This window comes from Pholcus phalangioides, unplaced genomic scaffold (genome assembly GCF_987345545.1).
Source record: "Pholcus phalangioides strain wild (caught in Gottingen) unplaced genomic scaffold, Ppha-v1.0 ptg000011l_1, whole genome shotgun sequence".
NCBI lineage: Eukaryota > Metazoa > Arthropoda > Arachnida > Araneae > Pholcidae > Pholcus > Pholcus phalangioides.
Genome location: NW_028301604.1, coordinates 17,117,772 through 17,142,167, shown reverse-complemented (window position 1 = coordinate 17,142,167; position 24,396 = coordinate 17,117,772). Strand labels below are relative to the sequence as shown.

General features: G+C 34.7%; 2 protein-coding genes across 10 annotated transcripts in view; one reads left to right on the top strand and one right to left on the bottom strand.

The window, feature by feature from the left end:
- The window catches only part of Syn (synapsin), a 208,488-nt gene that overhangs the window by 105,862 nt on the left and 78,230 nt on the right, over positions 1-24,396 (bottom strand). The gene's annotated exons all lie outside the window — the stretch shown is intronic.
- Positions 1-24,396, top strand: part of Timp (Tissue inhibitor of metalloproteases) — a 76,928-nt gene that overhangs the window by 43,527 nt on the left and 9,005 nt on the right. For 6 of the 9 annotated variants that reach the window (XM_089239172.1, XM_089239171.1, XM_089239169.1 and 3 more), the window contains 3 exons: positions 16,018-16,153; positions 19,761-19,843; positions 24,226-24,331. In XM_089239172.1, coding sequence (XP_089095298.1) covers positions 16,033-16,153; positions 19,761-19,843; positions 24,226-24,331 — 310 coding nt within the window. In that variant the 5' untranslated portion in view covers positions 16,018-16,032. Of the gene's footprint in view, positions 1-8,683; positions 8,704-10,723; positions 10,778-15,111; positions 15,649-16,017; positions 16,154-19,760; positions 19,844-24,225; positions 24,332-24,396 lie in introns of those variants that run through there. The other 3 variants (XM_089239176.1, XM_089239174.1, XM_089239175.1) reach the window with 3 other exon arrangements.

Sequence of the window (24,396 nt, the reverse complement as noted above, 5' to 3'; positions counted from 1 at the left end):
AAATACCATTCATCCAGGGCTGGAGCGTGCAATCCCAACACCTATAGCAGAAAGCCCCCGCGCCCAAGCTCGTGACGTGATTGAAGAAGCTCGTACCACCTTCTCAAGCCATTGGATATAGCAGGCCGACTCATGCACTATCTTTACTCTTTTTTGTATTATATCCAATGGGGCTGTAGGTGAGATGACCTTCAGTGACGTCACGTGCTTCGCGCGAAGGTCTGCTATAGATGATGTTGGCCATCCTCTCTAATATTTTTTGAAAACCACGTAACCAAAGTAAGCATTCAGAAAGCCATTCTTTGAGCACAAAAAACTTATTGTACTTCAATTTTTTTTCGAATTTCTTTTTTTACTTCTGGGAAAATTTTGAAGTAGCCCATCACGTTTAAGTTTGGCCCAGTTAGATATACTGCATATGCAAAATTTAATCCTGATCGAAAAAAGTGTTCCCGAAGTATTTGTGCGTTCCACACAAACGTTACTTCCAATCATCGCATAGAAACGTAGCATAATATCGTTGCAATTTTAAGCTCATCACTATGAGTATGGGGTAAATTTCAATTATTTTTAATTTTAATTTTTTTCTTATTTTATGTCCGTTTCATTTTTAACAATGTTTCAAAAATTCGGAACATGAAAACAAATGCTTATGTGAGTGCACAATGAAAGCTCTATTATTCTCGCGTTGGTTTTTTTTTTAAGTTCTTTTTATCAAAACAATATAGTTTTTATACCATACACTGTGTATTTTATGATACGTATATACGAAATAAATTTAATTTTGTAACCCTTAATTGGTACCTGCGATTTTTTTCCCCGCTGCATACACATACAAAACTTTGAATTTCAATCTGTGTTATTCGCCAAACACACATGACCATCACTTTACATTTCAGCGTTTGTTTTCAGTTGTGATAAGACAAGCACGCGTAGAGATTATACACAAGTGTGATAATTCATTGCCTCCCGCAGCGCATTCCAACTTCCCCCTTCCCCTCGAGTGGCTTGAGAATTTCGAACGTCGAAACAATTACAACAGGATGCATTTATCTCGAATATTTTTCTTTCAAGTTTTTTGAAATTCCAATCTCTTACCTTAGCTCACCCCTTACCCCACTTGTAATTTCTTGCACATACGTTGTTTTTTTGCCTTACCTCTTCCTTTTCCACTCAAGCTCGACTCCCCATTCTTCTGAAAAACGAATAGTGATAGCGAATATCTGTCTGTCTGTATTTAGATTCCAAGGTCTTTGGTCTGTGAAGTGGCGTATTGCATATGTATCAGTTAAGAAACGAGGCTGGCGGGCAAAGAAGTCCCTTAAAACAGCTGATAAACTAAAATAACTGCAATGTAAACAAGGTGGGGGAGAGGCAGGGACAGAATTTTGCTCTGAAAAGGTTGCATTGTGTATTCCAATCGCAAACAGAATGAATCTTGTTACTACTCCCTCCGCTCTTTTCTACAATCAAAATAAACAGTTTAATGACGCGATGGGTTGGTGATGATTGGCAAGCGTGAACACGAAATGCAAAAATCAATTCTGCAACATATAGTTCGTGTGGAAATTTTTCATCATTTGATTTTACTTGTACCGGATAAAATATGGAATAAACATGCAGAACATGAAAATATTCATTAAACTATTTGTTTGACTTACCGAATAAAATTTTCTGGCCAACTCTTGAAGAGTTATAATAAGACACACAACACACACACTGATATGAATGCATTATCCATGTAAAGATGCCATAGAAATGCTTAGGTGACTATTATAACTGTTACTCGTGATTTTCTATAATTTTTAATGTGTTTCTTGTTCGTAAAATTTTACGTCTTACAAACATTGTATTTCCATGGGAAAATAAATAATATTTATAGCGGGGTAAATTTACTAAATCCCTTATACAGATCTAATTAAGAATTTTGAATGGAGCATAAGTGTCTTTATGTAGCCATTTTTTATAATCAAGCCTGCACAATATATTCAGCTTTGTGCTGTTTTTGACTCTTCACTGTTTTTCTGAGCTCAATTTATGTCAATCACTTGATTAACTTTTGTCACTAGTAAAAATATGAACATTTATCGAAAGTGACATATCAATATCAACATGCGTGTTATAATAAATCTGAACTTGAGAGTAAGTAAATAACCCTGCAAAAAATAATCGAGGGTAAAAATCGGTAAAAGTTTTTCGTATTATTTACCTATACTTTGAGCAATTTGTGGCATTGAGTCCGGAAAAATGAGCATTACTTTCGTTTTGAAAAAATATACGATGCGGTATTTCTTTTCCATTTAACGATTATCGAGTTCAATAAAGTTTTAATTTTAAAATGGGGGAAAAATTAAACCAATTAAGTTTGTGCTTCACTTTTTAATTGAAAAAAGGAGGAATAAAATGAAATGCATCAAATGATATTTGTATTCATTCATGTAATTATAATGATATCTGATTACAGGGAAGCCAATTTCATTTCTCAGAGTGGGATGTATCATTCTCTCTGTAATAGAAATAAACCGGAAATTTTTTCTATGTTCAGAGAAAAAATGGATGACTACATCAGAAATAACTTCACTCTCGTCAACCTGTAGACAACTATGACTTAGTTCATGATGGAGTCTGACCTTGTAATGCGTATCTGTATATTCAATGATCCGCGTAGCGTTCAGATATTAATTTTGTAAGCAGAAGTGCTCTGTGATTAGTTATGTATTTTTTGCCCTCTCTCCTCTCTAGGAGTATACTTTTTATTTTTCTAAATGCCTGGCCCTGTCACTTGAGATCCTCTTTCAACGGCCTTCGCCTGTCAGAATTGCTAACAACGGCTTTGTGAGAAGATCTTAATTATGCGGTAACGCCCATCAGGTGCACGGAAATGTCGTTTGATGCTTGTAATTGAGGAAGAGAAAAATAGTTATTCTTAGTAAATGAACACGGTAAAGTTACACTTAGTTTTTGCATCTTACTATTCTTGTGTCGGTTTCGTTTCCGTCAAAGTCGAATCCAATCGAAAACAAAAGTGAACCACTTCCGTGATTTAACTAAAACCTTTTGATAAAAGTTGTAATCTCATCCACTTCACTTTGATTAATGTAATTTTCCAATTTCCTGTTGAATCTGAGTATTTCAACTTTCAAGGTGGGTAATGTTATTGATGAAAAGAAAAAAAAAACCCATCAATGTAATTGCCTTTTATTACAACATATACTACGGTACATAAATATTATATAAAATTCCAAAAAACTTGACCGGTGAGGAAAAACTTAAATTAGTTTAATTTAAGTGTTATTTCTCTTTTTAGCTCTTAAATGAGAATAACGTGTACACACGTTATTAGATACGTTTAAGATCTTAAACTTTTTCCTCCGGTCTATTTTTCTGTATGCGGTTTATTTATCGGACGGTATTTACGGTAACTTTTCTATTTTTTTTGCCGAATACACTTTTTCAACTCACTTCCTTCAATTCAGATGTTACAGTATTGAGCGGTGTGCAGTACATTATACAGTGAGAAAACTTTTTAGTTAGGAAAACTGATGGCAGGTGGCGGCATTACACATAACAAGCATTACCTAGCAACAAACTTCACATCAGGTTCACAACACGTACACGCACATTCCAACATGTGCCAATTCGTTAGAAGTTCCGTAGAGGAATGTGGATGAGGTGCATGTGATTTAGTAGTGCATTATACACATTCCATATTATTTAATTTATCATTTTATTTCTTCTACAGCCACACACTCTTAAAACACTTTTGTCAAACATTGTCAAGACCGCACAAATTCTTCCGTTTAAAGTCCATAAGTCGATTAGTATCTTTATTATACCAATTTTTGGTACGAGTATTCGATTGGATATATTTAACCTTAACGATTATTTAATCTTTTCATTATAAATATACTTTTACTTGCTCACAGAACAAATTAGAAAAATAAAACATGTATACTGTACGTATTTTCATGCATCTCATAGAATAATGAGATCAACAACAATTGTATGATATTTTTAGAAGGATTACATTACTACTAGCACAACATGAATGAAGCAACTATCTTTGACATAATTCCCTAATAATAATACCGCATAATGTTTCCCAAAGTGTATGATATCACCACTTTAGGAGCGCTGGAAAGGATTGGAGGGAAGGGGGGGGGTGTGCTAGAAGTCATGAAGTACAATATAGTATGCTATGGGTTCGTTTGAGAAGGGGGTGATGATAAAATAAATTTTCAGCGATGGTGAGGGGGTGTTAGGACAAACAACTTTTTTTTAAACTCTGATATAGCACATTGTTGTGATTATGATTTAATGTATTGCTGCAATATCTGAGATTAAAACTGAAAAAAGTATAAAATTTTTGTGAATTTGTATCATTAAAAGTATTTTGTGCGTGTGTGTGTGAATAAATAGTTTTAAAAAATGAGACCCTTGAACGAATGTTGTAAATAATTTCAAACTCGTGAAATTATATCATATTAATCTTACCCTATTTTCATTCCAATTCATCCGTTATTGTTGCATATTTCGTCTGAGCGGCTACTGCTTCCTTTTTATACATTTATAAATATATATATTGTGGATACACGATAGGATGTGTGCTCAATTTTGTATATTCAATTCAATTCTGTATATTTTTAGCTAACATCGTTAGACTTTTTGCTTTCTACGATAGGGTTGTTACTAGTTCAGTTTATCTGAATTCGAATATATGTCGCACTAGTAATGAGATAATGTGTACCCACTTGATCATGCTTTTCTCCTAGACTATGAATGAAGGTCAAATATGCTTCAAATTGGTTCGTACGTATTAAGGTCGTTGGCCTATGGTATTATCCGTTCCTCATTACTGAACAAGGCTTTTTCTATTGGGCTTTACACACTGGAGGTAATTACACCCCAGGGCACGTCTGCACGTGTCACTTTAACCAGTTAGTTAGATGTTGCTTTTACCGAAAAATCTTTTCACTTCCTTCTTTTATGTCACAACTCCCCGATAGAGTCGCCTTATTCCTTTTGATACCACCATTCCCTCTTCTTCTCCACCAAGCCTAACCCCACGGCCAGCGCCTTTTTTTAATGAAAACCACTTGAAAAAGGCTGTAACGGCCATTCGCTTCCTTATATGAAGCGTATACGATATGGCTTTCTTACAGTCTTTTGTTCTTACTCTAAGAGTAATAAAATGCTCGGCATTTCTTAAGAATGCGCGACCGGTTGCCCTGTTTGCTTTTGTCTAGCAAGTTGTGATTATTACATTGCATTTAGTGTTTTTATTTTGAAATAAGTTATATGATTCGATTAAACTATTTTATTCTTTAACTTTATATATTCTCCAACTTCTTTATTTTTCTATTTTATTATCAATATTAGATACAATGGAAATTTCGATATCTCGGAATTTCTTCTGTTTCTACGCATCCACTGATCACTAATACACATTCATGCAAACACCGTTTTTAAGGGAAGTCTCAAATACATTTTGAAACGTGTTTAGTCCCCGATAATGATGTGATTAATAATACCTACTGAAAACTGAATCTTGTTTTGTTGCTTCTCCAAAAATAGATAAAACCGTGCTTGGCTACATGAATTCTCTCTCATACTGCATCAGGGATTACTCTAACCAAGTTAATAATTAGAAAATATATTGCTCCATTTAATATACTTTTTATTGTGAGAAAAATATTAATCTCTTTAATATAGCGATTCTCAAAGAAATTTGTTCTAGTTTTGAATGAAAGATTAGTGGGAACTGGCACTCTCATTCCTCTACCCATTTTTTTTCGAAATCTCGTTTCCTAGACAGATGCGGAACATGACTTCTACTTTGGACATCTCGGCGCCACTGGAGAATTTTAATAGGCATCAGGTGCGTGATGAGCAATACACCGATGAGCGTTAAAATCGTCATAGCAGTCTGATGACGATTATTGTCTTCGTTATTTTCGATCAAATTTCTACACGTTAACTAATATATATGCCGACATGCCACCGAGTGGTAAATGTACTAGCCCGGTGATTCCCAAACGTGTGATCGTTTAGGCTATCGCGATATTTTTTGGGAACAAAGTTGTACTTTACAAAGCAGGCTTTAATTCCCAACCAAATTATGTCACAACAATCTAAGGTGCCAACGCAGGAACTCGAAATCAGGCAAGAGTGTCGTGGCTTTTTTAAAATTCCCAAGTGTGTCGCGAAATTAAAAAGTTTGGAAATCCCTTTGTGGCATTGGCTTATAGCTGCGGATACCCGAATTTAAATAGAGTATTGTATGCCTTTTACCTATAGCTGTTTGGAAATTAAATCGAAAATTATTCAAACCCAACAAATGCAAATGCATGGCTTTATTAAACGAAGATATGTAGATCCCGGCATAATTAGTCAACTAAAGTGCATAACGTGCTAGTGTGGTGAAAAAAAATAGTTATTCCTGTGAATGAAACCAGAAGCCTTACATGGATTCCGACTTTTACGAAATTCATTAAAATTTAATTTATTGACAACAGTAGGATGAACATTTTCAGTTTGGAATTACTTTTCAATAAATAATAGATATTTAGTACTTTATCGCTCGGTGGTCATTTTATTCACGCTCTTGATCTAATTCGTCCGAAATCATCAAAAAATTATGAAAAAATACATTCATCTCCCCCAAAATCACATAAAAACCAAAAATTAGCGGTGGAATGCAATTATTAAAGCAACAAACTTATTAAAAATGGCAATAGTTTGCTACTAATCGCCTCTTACGCTTCTTGGCGATATCTATATAAAGAACTTTTCTTTCTTCCCTCCAGTTTTTTTTCTCCTAGAAACTCTCTAGTAACGGTGGAACCTCGTTTATACGGCGTTCAAGAGGGAGCTCCAGAAAGTCGTATAAAAGTGTAAGTCGAATAACTGAGACTTTTTAAAGAAAATTATCTCTCCACCCCCCACAGGCGTACAAATTCTTTTGAAATTCAATGTGTTTAATTTGCATCTCCAACTCATAAAAAAATGTATCATTTCAACTCTTGAGGGGAAAAATAATTTAATTGCACATTTTACATTACTTGAAGAAATAAAATTTAGTGGCACATTACCTTTTTTCTTGTGACACGACATCGGGTAAAAAATTCAAACAAAATCTTGACTAGAGAAAATTTCCCATCTTGGACTCTTTTTTTTTTTTTTTGGCAGTAGATGATTCGCAAGCAACAACTTGGTCTTTGATTTTGTTTCTCTGCTGTATAATCGTTTTCAAAGTTGAGACAGGCATATTCAACTGTTTTGCAAGATCCACTTGCGTCATGAATTTAAAATTCTTCCAAAATTTCCTGTTAATTTTTTTTTTAGAAAAACCACTTTTCGTTTTGTTGCCATTACGAACGGCGGATTTGAAACAGCTAACAAGCAAAGCACCCGCACCACAATGAAAGAAAATTTTATAGGAAATGATCGAAACGACTTACTGTGTATGTGTACCGTATATATTTCTTATTGGCAGACCTGCACCCCCCAAATGCTTACAATGTGTGAACTTTCTTGCGATTTGAGGATAACGCTGGAAACATTGGGAGAAGAAAAATTCTGAAAGAACATATGGCCATCAAAGCAATCGAAACCCGTTTCTTTTGGGATGTTTTCTCGTTTTTTCTTTTTTCTCACCGCTTCTGCGTATTTTCAGAAACAAGCAATAAACAAATCACTTAAGATTCTGCTCTAAATGACCATCAGCCAGTTCACTGACTATTTTCGTATACGTCAGCAATCATCCTAAAATTTATGGCTTTTACGGTGACAATATGGAAGAACTGGTGCAGCAACGCGTTTTCACTGCATATAAAAATTATGCGCTTTTGATAGACGTTTTTTCAAAAGATTCGGAGTTCGAGTCGAAGTGAATTAAGTGTTAATTTAACATAAAATATATTGGAACCAATTGGGACGAAAGCCTAACGTCGTATAAACATGAAAGTTGTATACACGGGAGGTTCCACTGAATTTTTTTTCCTTTTTTTTATGTGTTGTACTTAATCATATGTTTTTTCAATGACGTCACTCTAGGGTTGCAGGATTTTAATATTCTTTCTTGGCCTCCATTGGCGTTCACAATATTAATATTTACAATTTTTTTTGAGTGGCTCATAATAATTCCGCCGGATATTTTTTATATTTTTCTGCATATTTAAGTAGAGTCAGTGGTAATTTTGACTTATGTAATTTTGACTTTGTGTATCTTTGACTTATTTATTTCTTCACCTTGTTTATAAAAACTAAAGAGCAATTTTTTATTCCGTATAAAGTCTCCCATTTTTCCTACATTTTGTATCTCTTTTACTCAGCAATAAATAGAAAGCGGAAGCGCCGCTTGTCAATAAAGAGTGACGCATTATTCTGTATTTTTTGGCAGTCTTCGCACACAAACTGCACTGGCTGCAGATGATGACAGTCAACATTTTTACGACAGGTGATGTATGTGTAACGGTAGCCAAACACGTGTCTATAGATGACAGTGTTGACATCTGCACAGCAGCACAGTTTACGCGATCACCCTCTCAGCTTAACTGACTGTTTTGCTCCATTTGGATGAATATCAATTTGGCAGTGTTGCAGACGGACGACGTGGTCGGTCAATGCAATGCGAAACAAGTGCGTCTTTTTCTTCCTGGGGCGAGAGAGCAAGAAGGAAATTTCTAATCCTCCAACAAGTTGGTGAGCGTAAATATATATATAAAGATGCCGGCTAATTTCCTATTCTTTTAACTTTGCGTGTGCTCACGCCTTTGTGCAGCTTTGATAAAATTAGAGAAGACTGATGATCTCTCAAGGGAATCGAGCCAGTTTTGTTTTCTTATGACATTTGTAGAGAGCAAAGGGACTTATTGTGTTTTCTGTTTCAAATGGCCTTTCCTTTATTTTTTCTTTCACCTGCTTTATGCGATGGGAGCTACTAGGAATTTAAGCTCTAACAAACCGGAACGTTTGTTTTAAAGAGCGCTTGGAGCGACGATTTCCAAAGTACCCGGAACGATTAGTAAGATGAGCCGACGTCAATGTCGCCCTTGAGATTCTTTGAGTAAGAACACTTCCTGCTTTCTTTTCGTCATCTCTACAGATTTCGGTTGAGAAAGGAATCCTTGGCATTCTATTATTCTTTACGAGACATTTTTGTGCTTCATAGTAAAAGGAATGAGATTGCTTATGCGACTCTCGGTGGTCAGCGCAAGATGTCACCATAGCTGAATGGCGAGTTTCTTAAAGTTTTCTTTTTTTTTTTAATGATCAAAAATCATTTTAGTTTATGCATCGATTATAAACTACCGTATACTGCATTCACACAGAATGCCTGCTTCTAAAAATGTGAATGCTCTTGGTAATTTCAATAAATTCTGAAATGAATCGCTTCGTAATATTTTTTTTTGCTGTCTTTTCTATAAATATAGATGCAAACCTATAAATTTTCTACAGCACTTCTGGGAAATTTACACTACAGTAAAACTTTTTTGGTTAGTCTCAATCATTTATTGTTAATCTTATAATTTATATTAAATATTTTCATATAATTGCACCTGTTTTACGTTGCAGTGGTGATGTTCGTTTTCAACGTGAATTTCTACTTTCAGCGCGCAGTTTTATATCATTTCCCAAGAGGCGTGGAAAGCTTTTTGATCAAAAAAAGTCCTCCTCTCTAAGCATTATATTTAACATTGGTGATTGCTGATGTTGAAAAGCGTTTATTGTGCCACGAAATAAACGTTGAGCGTAGGGGGTGCTAAAACGTGGGAAAATTTCAACAAAACGTATGCATACGCTGACAAAGCAGTGCTCACGCGGTTCCCGCCAAGCCATTTTTTATTTGCGATTCTTTCCGAAAGCACATTGACAAGGATAAAAATAAAGCTTTTCCTCTACTCTCTTGTTCCCATGCCAGCAACAGTCTCGTTCTTTCTTACCAAACAGGATCACTGTTGATATAAGCTTATATGCAGTAATACAGTATAATGGCCGTATGTTTACTATTCTCAACAGATACATTCATGTTGTTATTATTTTTATGGATGGATGGATTAAACTAAAAAAGCATTCGCATATCGCGTTATTATAATATTATATACATACTTTTTTTGCTTCACACTAGTGCTTGTCTATTTTGTGTCAATAATTTTATATATGGCACTCACAGTACAGCTGATGTAAAAAATAATAATAATCCTTATAAATGTGATGAGCATAAAATTGCTGGTATAAATAATATTTTTTGCTGTGTATAATTTATTTTTTTATAGTTATGTATTAAAAACGTATGTGTGTATATGATTAAGAACTACGATTTCTTTCGCATACATAGTGCGCTTATTTACAATTTCAAATATAACATCCTGATGTAATAATAAATGTTATAGTGCTTTACAAACCTAAATCTTATAACCTAAGTATTATTTGCCCCGAAATGAAAAAGGCTAAACTTTTTTTTTAAGTAAAATTTCGTACAAGACTCTAAAATGAATATTGTAAGTAAATGGCCAGACAGAAAGACTATGCGAAAAAATGAGCATTAATACCGGTAATGTCTTTGATCAAAATAGAATTTTTTTGGTTTAAAAAAAATCGCTTATTTTACAAACAGTGTCAGATGCATTAAAACCGTTCTTTTTTTTAAAGTGTTTCTTTCTTCCAGTTATTATTTTTGAAGTGAATGTTCTTCGAAATTTTCTTTTGTTTTCAAGAATTGAAATCTTGAAGATTCGGCAGATCTTCATAGAGATGAAACTCAATCGAACTAAAGGTAGCCCTATATTATTTTTCTATCTGTTAAAAAACATCCGTCGAGCTGTGTATTAAATCTCATTTCATATTTATTCATTTTTTCTTTGCATTTATTGAATGGTTGCTTTCTGAACGATCAATGGGACTAATCTTCTTAGAGCATAGAATTTGTGCCAAAAGCCAGACTGTAAACTGTTTACTATCATAGATGTTTCGGCTGTTGGGATACGATTTTATTGAATTTGAAGTTCGTGCATTTGTCCTGCGTTGATATTTACGAACCATGATAAGTTATTATTAGTTATTGTAATCCTTTCAAACTTGACGTTGTTTATGATCAAATATGGTGGTAGATTTCAGATTTTTCTCTATTGAATGATGTGAGTGTTCACGTTAAAATGCATAGCAATCGAAATGAATATTTACAGATATCTTGAGTGATATTATATTAAACCATGAAAGAGACTGTTTAGGTATTGGATTTTTAAAAATTTGATAAGCAGATAATTGACACAAGAAGAAATGAGCAGATCTAAATTGATTTAGAACCTCAACAAGCTATTTCGCCAATTCTAAAGAGAAAGCTCACATTAACTGATATGGTGATGTATTTACTATGAATGAGATTTCTGTACAACATTTTTTGTTAAGAGATTTTTTTCTAGGGAATTTTTTCAAGAAATTCGATTATGAATGTCGTAATCCTTTCCAAAAATCATACGACCCGGATATTATTTTCTGCTTGAAAATTAAATTCATCGATGATATATTTATTCTCTACCAAATAATTTGCCACCTCTTTATTTTATGAGAAAGTGTGAACACTTATTTTTATAGAAAAGCAATCGCTTTTTTTACATTGTTACTTGTTTTTTTCTCGGTGAAAGTCACATACTTTGAAAAGGAAACGCATAGCAGGCTAAGAATTTTGAAAAGTTCACCTCATCGGTTAGTTGAGACGAATAAAAAATATATTCGAAACTCGCCGCATAGTCAAATACTGTAGATTTCTACATCACCACGCATACTAAATGTTAGTTTCGTTTCGTCAGCCTCAGTTATGCATAAAGTTTGGTCGTAGGTTCAAAAATTGTTATTCGATGACATTACGGGAGGTGATGTGACAGTGATTATGCTTTCGTTCCGAAGGAGAAGAGTCTTTTCGTTAGCCCTGAAAATTTATGCGGTAATTTATTTCAAAGGTCAAGGGTTGCTACCAGAAAATAACCAACGACTAACACCAATCCAGATGGTGACTGATAAGACAAAGACGAATAGGAATTTTAAGTTGAGCATTTGCAATAAATAGTGTCTAACCTTGGAATAGCTTTTTTATGTTGATGTCCTCCACCGATGAAGAGTGTGACCCCATCCGTCTTCTTGCTGCCACTATCACAATAAGTTTATAATGAGCCATGATGTGGCATTCGCTGCATGCCCGTGATCCCCGCCCATTTAATCTTTAAATCAATGTTTGCTTATGGGTTTTAAAAGTAAGAATTAACACTTAGTTGTTAATAAACATAAATTGTTTTTTTTAGTATTGTCAATAAGCACTCTAAAGAATCACTCTCCAGGAAATTTTATTATGGGTGGTATTTGATCATAAATAAAAATTATTTGTTTCGTTAGTTCTAATCAAAAACATTGAATGTCCAATCAATGAAATAATCTATTTTCCATGCAATAAAACAAATATACATTTCAAAACCGTTCAACAATTAATTTTTTTCACACCATTGTGAGCTCAGTCAGTTTGTAAATGAACATTTCGTACATCTGGTTAAATTTTCTTCCCCCATCATGTGCCAAAATCAAATTTTATCAAATAGTAAATCAAATGTTATATCAAGAAGAGAGCTATCTAAAACGACCCTAACTGGAATAATTTAATTTCATCAGATGGTGAAAAGGTTCAAAGTTTCTATCTGCGATTATGATTAGCGTATGTTATTCTTGCATCAAAAAGTGCAAAGCTTTTAAAAAGACTAGTTCTAAAATATTTTTGACATCAGTATCTGATTTCAATACAAGTAATATAAGGAAATATTAAATAATACAAATAGAATCGAAAGACATTTGTGATGAATAAAGATTATGCTAGAAATCACGTGATAAATTATTTCCACGGGGGGGGGGGGGTTCAGTCGTACCTTTTTCTCTTCAAACTTACTTCGAACTTTCATTTTGACAAAAAAAATATTGAAATTTTAATAGAAAAAATGAGCACGGTAATAATTTGTTACGACTCTTTTGCTGCTATAAGTGATTATATTCAAGCTCGTTAAAAATAGCTCGAATGAAACATTCCACGTGGCAAATGTAATTTTGACTCGTGATTTGCTCTGCTGCGACACCGCAAGAGTGAAGATCCATTCTTAAATGTTAGCTATATTTTAACCCCTAGATGCACGGTATTTTTTCCCTCCTAACTTAAAGGGGTCGCCTCGGAAAAAAATTACCCAGTTTGTGCATCTAAGGGTTAATGGGCAGTACTTTTTCTTTTTTCAAATTCATTAATTTATTTCAATTCTCAAACTCTGATTTTGCTGTATCACAAGTACAAATAGCATCCATATTTGTTTACGGCCATTTTCCATGGGTTTTTTTTTTTTTTTTCCATTTCATCTTACAAAGGCCACAACAAGCAAATTGTCTCGTATTTAAAGAAAGTCGTGGCGTAAGGGACGTATTTATCATTTCAGTGAAGACATTAAATTGAAAGAGAAAGAAAGCTTTTTATATATTAACACAAATATTTACAATAGTGTTGAAAAAATTTCAAAGTGGTGGGATAAGGATCGATGTCTTAAAATGCCCCTCACGAAATGAAATGGAAGCCACTTATTAAATCCTTCCTATGTTGACTTCGTGAAGTGCCTTCACGCTTTCGCATGATTAATGAATCGAGTCCAGCACGGCGTAGGTGTCCCTCATATAACTTTTGTCTGTGCGTAGAGATATTTCGCCCTCCTTCCCTCGCTACAAAAATGCGTAGGTTGGATGGGAAGTGTGTTCTACCTATATTTGAATCAGGATTGAGAAATTTCGTGGCACTTTTTTTGGCTTTGTCCATCTGCAATCATTGTCAGTTGTTCTCCGTATATTTTCCCTTATCTTTATAAGGCGTAATTAAACTGTGTATTCGATCTTGTTTTCACACACATTCGGCATTTCATTCTAACTGTATAGGGATACATTCAAGGAATTAATCATTTTGCACCAATTATCTCTGATGCATTCCTCGATATGAAATTTCTACTTTCAGTAAGGGAAAATTATGATAAGCAGAGAGACGTGATGATCCAAGTCGATAAGGCACTCGCCTACTGTACCAGAGAATGTTTAGAAGTGTCGGGAGTTCAAATACCCGCCTAGACCTTATCAGAATATTTCCCTACACGGAGGTACAACAGAAACGGCGACAAGATGACCGCATTGAACTAACCCCACGGAAGGGTTAGCGCACTAACCCCTCGGCGAGACACATGAAAAAAATTGCAGAACACTGCGTTCGGAATCGACAGTAAACTAGGCTCGGGTCTAACATTATTGAGCACATGAGGTAACTTACAACGTGCTGTGAAAAATCACCACGCAACGGTATGGCATTGTGGACTGCCCTGAGGGAATCATGGTGTAAATTGCCTTCACTATACCTTCACACATTAGTGGAGTCCATGCCACGTCATGTTTCGGCAGTTCTGAGCGCTCGAGAGGGATCGACACATTAGGTGGGTGTACCAGCTTTTCTGGCACTTCAGTGTATATGTGTAAAGCATAAAAAGTACCTGATTGATACACGCAAGTATATTTCGAAATTAGTTGTTTGCTTCAAATCTAATATTTTGTCCCAAATGCGTGAAATGGTGGGGAAATGAGCTCAGTAGGAGACATCTCGTACCACTCACTTTCTGCTTTCGTCAATATTAATTACCTAATTATATCCTTCATGAAACTTGTGGGCGTTAGTTCCACAGGTGAAATCGCGAAATTTATACGTCCATCTTCCACTTCGATCGACATAAGAGAGGAATGAGTTACACTTCTAAAAAAATTATTGTTCTAGATATTAAATAACAGCCACGTCAACAAAATAATTTTATCTCTCTCAATTTTCAGTGATTGCAAACAAAGAAGCGCAGATGTGCGTGCAGCTGGTCGGTCGGCAGGAAAACCGTTAGTATGAGCTTCAATCTGTCGACCCCGTCGTTTCCTGGTTTCATTATTAGTTGCGGCATTCTCATTGTTCAATAATGCTGTTGCCTGTGAACTCAGTCACACTCGCTATCTCACGTTTGATCACAGCACTGCCTTTTTTCTTTCTTCAACCCCATCTTGCAGAAAATCTTTTCGACATTTACCGTTTATTCAGAAAACAAATGTCTGGCCATGTGGCTGATAGCTTTCTCGTTTCTCTACTCGGTTAATATTTCCACAATGATGAGAATATCCGATCCATATAGACAGACTTGTGACGTATGACACTTGCGACCGACTGATTTAAACATAGAACAAGAAATGGAATTCTACTTGTAAATGATGTGAAAAAAAGAATTTATCGATTTTTTCCAGCAAGATTTCGGCTCTTAACCCATTTTTTGCAAATTCTCAGTAGTATACTGTCCTTGATATGTGTTCTATATTCGTCAAAACTAATTTTTGTGAGATGAGGTTGCTGAAATCAAAATTATTTATGAACTTGTAATTGCTTTCTCCCATGACGAATAACTGCTATCGTTCCTAGGCAGCTGTGAAATAAATTGAAAATATTCATTCTGAAATACAACTCGTCTGTATGTCTCTAAGATCAAATTAGTCAAGGCCGTTGCCAGAAATTTCTTTCGGAGGAGAATAACTGGTATTTTAGGGGACCAATCTGGTAGCATTGTAAGTTTAACCATATGATTCAATATATACTGTGTATTAATAATGTTTCTAAAGTATCAAAGTGTACCTACGTCGGGATGAGCTGTCTATATTGAAGTGCGCCTATTCAGTGCGTTGAAGTAGTTTTTTTTTCTAGACTATACTGGGGAACCGAATGATCGAGTGAATAAACGATGGATAAGGCAGGGGAGCCGCGGGTGACAAAAGTTTGAGAACTTCTGCTGCTATATATCATTCCTCGACCCCGTTTCGGGACTCCTGCCCACGGCCTTGAAATTAATTCATACAGTTCGATCTATTTTACCAAGCTCCGCGTAAATCTCAAAATTTTATCAAATGTGTTTTTTATATTAAATATTTTTCTTCCAGGTATTTGAATTCACTATGTTGACACCATTTTGGATATTGGTCAGTGCTTTGACTTTATCGTGCATTATCTACGATACTAGTGCCTGCATGTGCATTCGCTCTCATCCGCAGGAGCATTACTGCTCTGCAGATTTTGGTAAGTGCTTCTGACGTTTGTTTTTAATGTCTCGTTCTCTTTCCTGATATCAAATATTGTCTCAAATGTTGTAATTACTGGAAAGATATGCTATAATCAATATATTATAAAATAGATTATAGTAATCGAGGGCTTTATCGGGTTCTGTCTTTAAACCTATTCAACTTAATCTCGTCCCTGTTCCTTTTATTTCAACGTTTTTCGTTGGTTGCCGCGTTTGAAGTGGCTTCGTAATTCTAGAAACAGGGATCTCAAAAATCCAAGTGGAACTGAGTAGAGCCGCCCCCTTCCCATTTCGCATCAGAAGATAGCATTGCTGTCGCTGTGATGCTGGGAAAGTCGAGAAAATGATGGCGAGACAGGATTCGAGGAGCAGCCAGCTCATCTCTCTATTGCGTGAGTAGGTCACATGCCGGTTGTCAAAGACCTACAGCATGGAATCCCAATCTTCGAGCGATAGCCAACGTATCTGTCCTCAGATCGACAGTAGTTAACAATCGCTTCACAATGGAGTACAAACTGGCGTAAACTAACTGACGTGACATCTTTGTTCAATCAGAAAAAAAAAATTCAACTGGTGAAGATTCTACTTAGGCTGTCATAGGCACCCGCACCCATCCTCTGAGCCGCAGCTGGCGCTCGCTGACTATCTATCGAGCACTGTTAAGACATGACGGCGCCAATTTACCTGCCTAGGAATGGAGCAGCAGAAGCACCGAAACCCCCATCGCGCTGCTGTTTCTTTCCATTACAACAAAAAAATACTTTCTCTCCTACTGAGAACGCACAACTCGCGTTGCTTATATCATCTTTTACTGTTTTTATTGTAGATCAAACTGATATAAAGATTTCATGAAACTGATTCGTATAACGGGCATTTTTTCCTTTTCTATATACAGTGGAAGAAACACATTATAAACATTAACGAAAAAGTAGATATCACAAATTTTTGGCTTATAATCAATTTTTTATATTTTTCATAAACACTGTCATCGATGAGGCTCTTTCGTATCACTGTTTTTATTCACTGAATATTTTTATATAAATATTTAAGGCATCGCTCAGTGTTTGTGTGAATACATTTTAGTTGAGGGTTTTTTTTTCTTCTCTTTTCTTTAAAAAGTAAAAAAATTTCAAAGAACTTGAGGCGGCTTTCCTTTGTAGTGTATGTATACGTTATTCCATTTTCAGTTATTCTTTGTTGATTTTCTAGGAGGTTCAGATGTACTATGATTTGTTGAAAGAGGTACCAATTGCGAAATCTATACATAGACATTGTTTGCGAATTGCTTATTTGTCATCGCGGTTGTCGGTTATTTTCTTTCCATTTTCAGTTTCTCTGTTCACCTCGAAAATTCTATGTAGACTATATCTGTATGCTCAAAACGGTTTATTTATTTAATATTCATTCAGCAGGATACTCATTAAAAAGAATTTCCTGCCTTGTTGGTAGGTGTTTAATACATACTATGCACACGATAATTTTAAGTATCAAACCCCTATTAATGGATATTATGTCAGAAAGCAATAAAAATAATTCAATGTTTTCATCGATGGTATTGAAAGAATTTTGTACGTTACTTCACTACAATCGTGAACCTCACATAAAAACGGAGCTTTCCACCGCTATGTGTAAACGTCGTTTTCAAAACATACATATTAAAATTGGAAAGGGAGAATATTTTACGCGGCAGTCACAAATTTCATGCGATGAAAAGCTACATTTGGCTGCCTTTTATTATACTCTAATTGCATTCATGTAATCCGAAGTAGGGCCGCAACTGGGGGGGGGGGGGCAGGCGGGTCCGGTGCCCCAGGCACAGAACCAGAGGGGGCGCAAATTTCCCCTTTTAACCACTCCTTCAACGTTATAAGGGAGCGCCAAAATACCTGCTTGCCTCGATTGACCAAGCATCTAGTTGCGGCCCTGATCCGAAGTCTTCTAATACAACTTTACTGATGCTAAAAATTTCCTACTGTTCAGATCGATAAAAAAACTGACGGTGCCTCCCATAAAATGGTTCAACCAACAAAATCTGTATGTCATTTTATTTTGTATTATTAAATGAGTCAGAAACTTATTCAATACGATGTTCCAGTAACTATCAATGAGGTAAGTCAAAGGATGGACAATTAATTTTTCTTGTAGAGTGAAGAAAAAAAATTCATAAAAGTAATACGCTCTACTGTAAAAGAGATTATCCAATAATCGATCAGCAGCAGATTAATAATGTGAATTTTCTTATGTTACGAAAATCGTAAAAAATGATACAAATACAAGACCACAACAGGCAAAATGCCCAGCGAGGTGGCTGAGAAAAAGATGCCCATAACAAATATGGATGTCATATATTTAAAAAAAAAAGCAACCCAATTAAAAATGATAAACGATTAAAAATGAAATGGATTAAAAATGAAATAACGATAACATACGATAACTTGATATCGTAAAAAAATTTAATTACGTGGTTGCATGGAATGAAATATAAGAATACGATGCAAATTTTATAAAATGCTTTAATTAAAAAAAACCATTAAAACTAATAAAAGTATAAGTCGGGCACACAGTCGGGAAACCTGACTTTTTTTTAAATCTCGGATATTTCAAAAATTATTAAAGAAAATGCGAGAGGTGTTTAATATTAGCTTATGGTTAAGATTTTTATTGGAGACACGTACACGCACACAGGTAGTTCTCAAAAAATACGACCCGCTTCTCAGCCCATTCATCTTGCTTCCGTCAATTTTTTTCAAGCTGGTGGCTTTTTTCATGCAGTTTACTGGTTCGCCTGCGTAAAGACGTCCTTCGGAGTCTCAGCAGGGCTCTAGATTCAATTTCCGTTACCCGTTTGTGTGGGAACACGTTGGACTAGTGGCTATCAAAAGTTGCGGTGGACCACCCTGTGATTTCGGAAGTTGAATTGGAAAAAGTTATTGGGATGAAAAACAGATATCTCTATTCTATATTACAAACAATTTTAATGGCTCGGTTTAGACAAAGAAGGGAGTGCAATCTTTCAGTATGAAATCAGTTTACACACGACATATTCCAAACTCAAAGGTATGTCGAAGAACCAATTAAATTCTACTATTTGTGTCAGTTGATGCTTGTTTTGAATTTTGATTCCTATGCTTTTGATAATTAACATTTTTTGTGCGAAAACCAGAGGAAATCAACTAAAGAACGCACATTTTGTAACATGTGAAAGCATTACTCTTTACTAATAACTTCAAATGTTTAATGATGCAAAAGAAATTTAGATTTTTGAGTTCTTTACTAATTGTGTTAACTGGAAAGTCATTTCCAAAAGAGAAAAATATTATGTCATATCGCAATTTTCCTTCTAAGAAGCTTGGATTAAATTTACTGTTATCAAATAAATATTCATGTCAATTATTTTGAGAGCGCTGTGCTTCTCCTATTGATAGGAGAAATTAATTTTAGTCTCACGGAGAAGTTTCTGTGTGATTGAGGTACGTTGTTTGATTGCTGCCAAGTACGGATAGATTTGCATGAACTTTAAGAGCCTGGCCACATATTTAAAAGCATGTCCTTCACCAAACGTGTCTTGAGGTGTCCTCAAATTTTCTTTTTTTCTTGTTTCAGTTGCCGTCGTGAGAGTTAAGTCCAGAGGTAAAGGTGACGGTGGTACTACTGCTTATCATATAAAGGTCAAGAAAGAATTTAAGGTCAGTTTTGCTTCACAATCAAATATTTTATTTTCAATAAATTTACTCGCTCTGACCTTAAAAATTATTTTATATTGAGTTTTTTCCTCACACAAGCAAAAACATCCTAGTTTATAACATATATTGCCTATTCTTGAATCGTATGATTTGCACTCAGGTTCACATTGCCGATAATGTGTGTTTCGTTCTCTCAGTCATATTTCTTTTGGTTTTTTGCCTTTTATCATCGGAAAGATTTTTTAAACTGTCAATAACTTGAAAAACCAAGAAACATTGCTAGATAATGGAATTTTAAAGTCATTCTTCGATTTGAAGTAGACATTACAGAAATTAACACTACATACAAATTTGGTACTGATTAACAGAAGTGAAAACTTCTAATACAAATATGTGGAGAGAGACACATGTGAGAGTTCACTACAATGCACATAATATTTTCTTCAAATTTTAGTGCAATGAGATAAATCCACTGTATATTGCGATATTTTTACTACATGTTACGAATAACTTAACAAATATCTGCAACTAGCATTGTGTTCACAGTTCAAGTAGTACAGATCATATACACATAAGAGGTGAGTTTTCCCGTTTTACGTGGTTTTGTTATCAATAGACACGTTTTTCATACCTTTTCTCAATAGATAGTCTGTTACTTAAGGTAAGTAATGATTTTTGTAATTGATGCATATCTCCTCTTGTAAGAAGATTCCAGGTTTCTCAAGTTTGTAATAATATCTATATAATTATATTTATATTTATTTACTTATTATCGCTCCAGTGACTGGAGGAAGTTTTTTTCTCAAAAAAAGAACAGTTATTAATAAAATGCTGTATTATGTATGTAATGCTGAATTATGTAAGGTACGTATTATTTGTAAGCTGCCAGCTGGCCATCTCGCATATTTGAAACTTCAGTTGTGTTAGCCACCAAATTGCAAAATATTACTCAGTTTTTTTACAGCAATTTACAGATGTGTGTATTTTTATGCAAATATAATGACTCATTACCAATGCGATGTCAGTAAAATGTAATCCTATGAGTGCAGACATACGAATATATGTCCAATGTCATGTTGATTTCTAGAATTAGTTTTAATTACAGTTTGTAGTGAATCACAGGTTTACGCATTTTTTATCGTTTTGTTGCATCTGTTTGCTCATATTAGCGAACTTTATTCAAATGAGGAGATGAGGGAGGTCAAGTGTTTGAGCAAATGCTAAGAGTCACTTCGGCATGTTTCACTCCCAAGTGCCTTCGAAACTAGTCATGAGACTCCGTGGGCATTACCTTCAAAGTGCTGTGCTGCTGATCTCGAATGTCTAGATTGCGACACAATTAGGTTAAACTTGTGTATCTCTCTTTAGGGTATTTTGTTCCTTAAATAATTGTTTTTCCAAATCACTTTTCTCAAACGAAACATGATCATAATATGACAATAATAATCAACATAATGTAGAATCAGTAGCTGGGTATTCATAAAAATCCATTGATCGTAGTTCATCCGATAATGTATAGTTGCATTGTTCTATTATTGTTGTTTGATTTTTTGTGGAGGAAGGTGAAAAACACCAAATTCTTATAGTGCTTCTATTTAAAGAAACAACTTTTAAGGTTGTGATTCCTCATATTGAATTGTTCTCTAATTTTAATCTCATGCTTAACCTATTTTTCACAAAATGTTTCTTAAAAATAGAAGACATTATAGTATATATCAGTAATAGAGAGCTTATAGTTTTTGAGTTACATGAAATTATTTTTTCTCTTTTTAATGCTTTCTACAAATTCACAACTTTTCTGTACCGTTTTGATTTCTTACAACAAAAAATTCACAAAACTGGGTCTTTTAATGGTTTCTTTTAGTGTATTCACAACTGGCATAAAGCAGAGCATGAATTTTCTTATACGCACGAGCGCAGCATTTTACTTGTAATAATGGCTGTTTATCGAAAACGGCTTTCTTTGAAACTTCAAACTGGTCAACTACGACGCTAATCTGAAGTTCCTTATTTTAGTACTCAGCTTTCACCCTAAAAATAAAATTATTTAACCCACGTACATTCCGCAGAGGTTTATGTAAAGATAATATTTTGAAACGCGCGTGCGTGCAATACTCTAGGCATAAACAAAAACGGATGCAGTTTATACAAAAGTATAATATTTCTGGATCACTTTGTTTTTTTTATTTTCCATAACTTTAACCTTTTTTTGTCGTGGGCAATTGCCTTGTGGTTTATCGGATGCAAAGTCGTTGAACTTTGAAAGCACTGATGCTTTTGAACTAATGGCAAAGATGACTAGCACATCGTTTTCTGAGCTTTAATGGACCACTTCAAAGCCAGTAAACATTCATAGGCCAGAACTTGATGCTATCCATTTTATCCATGGTGTAAGTAATTGAATGATAAAACATTTAGCGTAGGCTTGTTATTTATGACAACTTCAGCGATATAGTTTTACACATATTCCAATCACTGCAAATTAATTTGAAGTCATACTCATTAAAATCCCATAGAAAATTTTATTTAAATTTTTGATATTAAAACTCAGTGAAACTAACGTGCGAGCGCGTGGAACCAAGAAGAAACCATCTAGTTCATATTCCAATAATCAGTATTTTCTCCATTGAGGCAAGAATCGATAAGAATGGTAATTGAAGTTTCAAACGAGTTTTGGTTGTTTTCTGACATAGCCATTGGAGTTTGAAATTATGGTTTCATATGCACTATTGCATAAAATATAAAGGGTGGGCAAAAAGTCCGTAGAAACTTAAAAAATGAATAAAAACCGGAAAAATAACCGAAATAAAAAACGGTTTGCAGGGTTAGCATCGATAAGTCACGGGAATTTTTTAAAACAGAAGAACATAACTAAAAAAACAGCCGATTGGTGGCGCTTGTAAGATCGACTTCGGTGGAAATCTACAAATGAGGCGGTTATAAGAACTAGTGCTTCTAATCCACAACCAGTTCACCGTTGTAAACCGTGTATGTGGAATTTTTTTGCCGTTGCCGGATTTGTGACTCACCTGTAATGTGTTATTCCCTGTGGTGGTGGTCATGTGGAACACATACTGCTATAATAAACGATTTGGAGGGATTCTGTTCCTTATTTGCGTATCTTTTCTTTGACTTGTGTACGTCAGCGCCACCTATCGGCTATTTTTTAGTTTTTTTCTCCCCGTCTTAAAAAAAATTCCCGTGACCGAGCGATGCTAATCCTGCAAACCGTTTTTTATTTCGGTTATTTTCCGGTTTTTGAGACTTTTTAAAGTTTCTACGGACTCTATATGTTTGATTTAATTATACATATTTATGATATAAGTCTAATTATTAGATTTTTTAATTACACATGGTCTCCAGACTGTTTGACTAAAGAAACTGTCATCATTGATATTTCAATCAGAAAAACTTGAATTATACTTATTGTTTATAGTCACATACAGCGATGAATTTGAACTTTAATTTGAAGTAGTGTCTTTTTTTATGCATATACAGTAATACCCTGACTTACGCTATCCCGAGATACGCAAACTCGGAGTTACGCGAATTTTTGTGAAAAATTCACATTTCCCAAATTCAAGCATAATCACAGGATAATTGCTGAATAATTGATAGTGATTATTAAGTTACAATCAAGAATTGCTTGGTCGACAAGAACATAGTATATCTACTAAACTACGTTGTTGTTTGGGAGTCTACTGTATAAGCTGGAGAAGTGGTTAAAGATGAAAACTTAGGTGTAATTTTTTAGGAATGTAATTCCAAGGCTTGGTATGGAATCTGTCATTTTTGCAGACTGGTCACGATTTCATATCTGAAGTACAAGCTTATTGCTAGCCTTAAAAATGTCATTAATGCTGATCAATGGTAACTCATCGGGTCTGTAACTCTTACTTAATTTCAACTCACTAGTGAAAGTGTTTTTCTTGCCTCCGAAACCAAGGTAATATATAAAAAAACAACTGTAGCGTATTACACGTGACGTTCGTTTGTACAGATTTTAGGAAATATGGACTTCTTTTAAGGATATATGGACTTTTTAATTGCTGCCACGGGCAACTTGCATTTTATGAAGCCATCATTATCAAATAACTTTTTACTTTCCCTTTAGTAAGTTGTGCAGGAATAACTGCATTTATTTTTTATTGTCAAAAAAAACCAAAAGATAGGCTTTTTTTTTTAAATTTCGGCCCAATTAACTAGTATTTATATGCCTTTGTACGCAAAGTCGTTCTCCGATTTACGTGGTTATAGTTGGTCCCACCTATCGCATAACTCCTAGGTATTACTGTACACTTCATTTCTGAATGTTTATTGAAGAGCTTCAGAAAAGTTATGGAGCTATGAAATGTAATTTAAGTAAAAATACTTATCATTTACAGATGACTGAAAAAGCTCGACATGCATTGAGTCAGGGACTAATTTGGACAAGTAGTCAAGATGCAAGCTGTGGTGTTACCTTACATCCGAGGCGATATCTTATTGCTGGTGAGAATTTCTTTTGTTTAACTACAATTTGATGTGAAAGTGTTTTCGGAACTTTTTCGAGATTC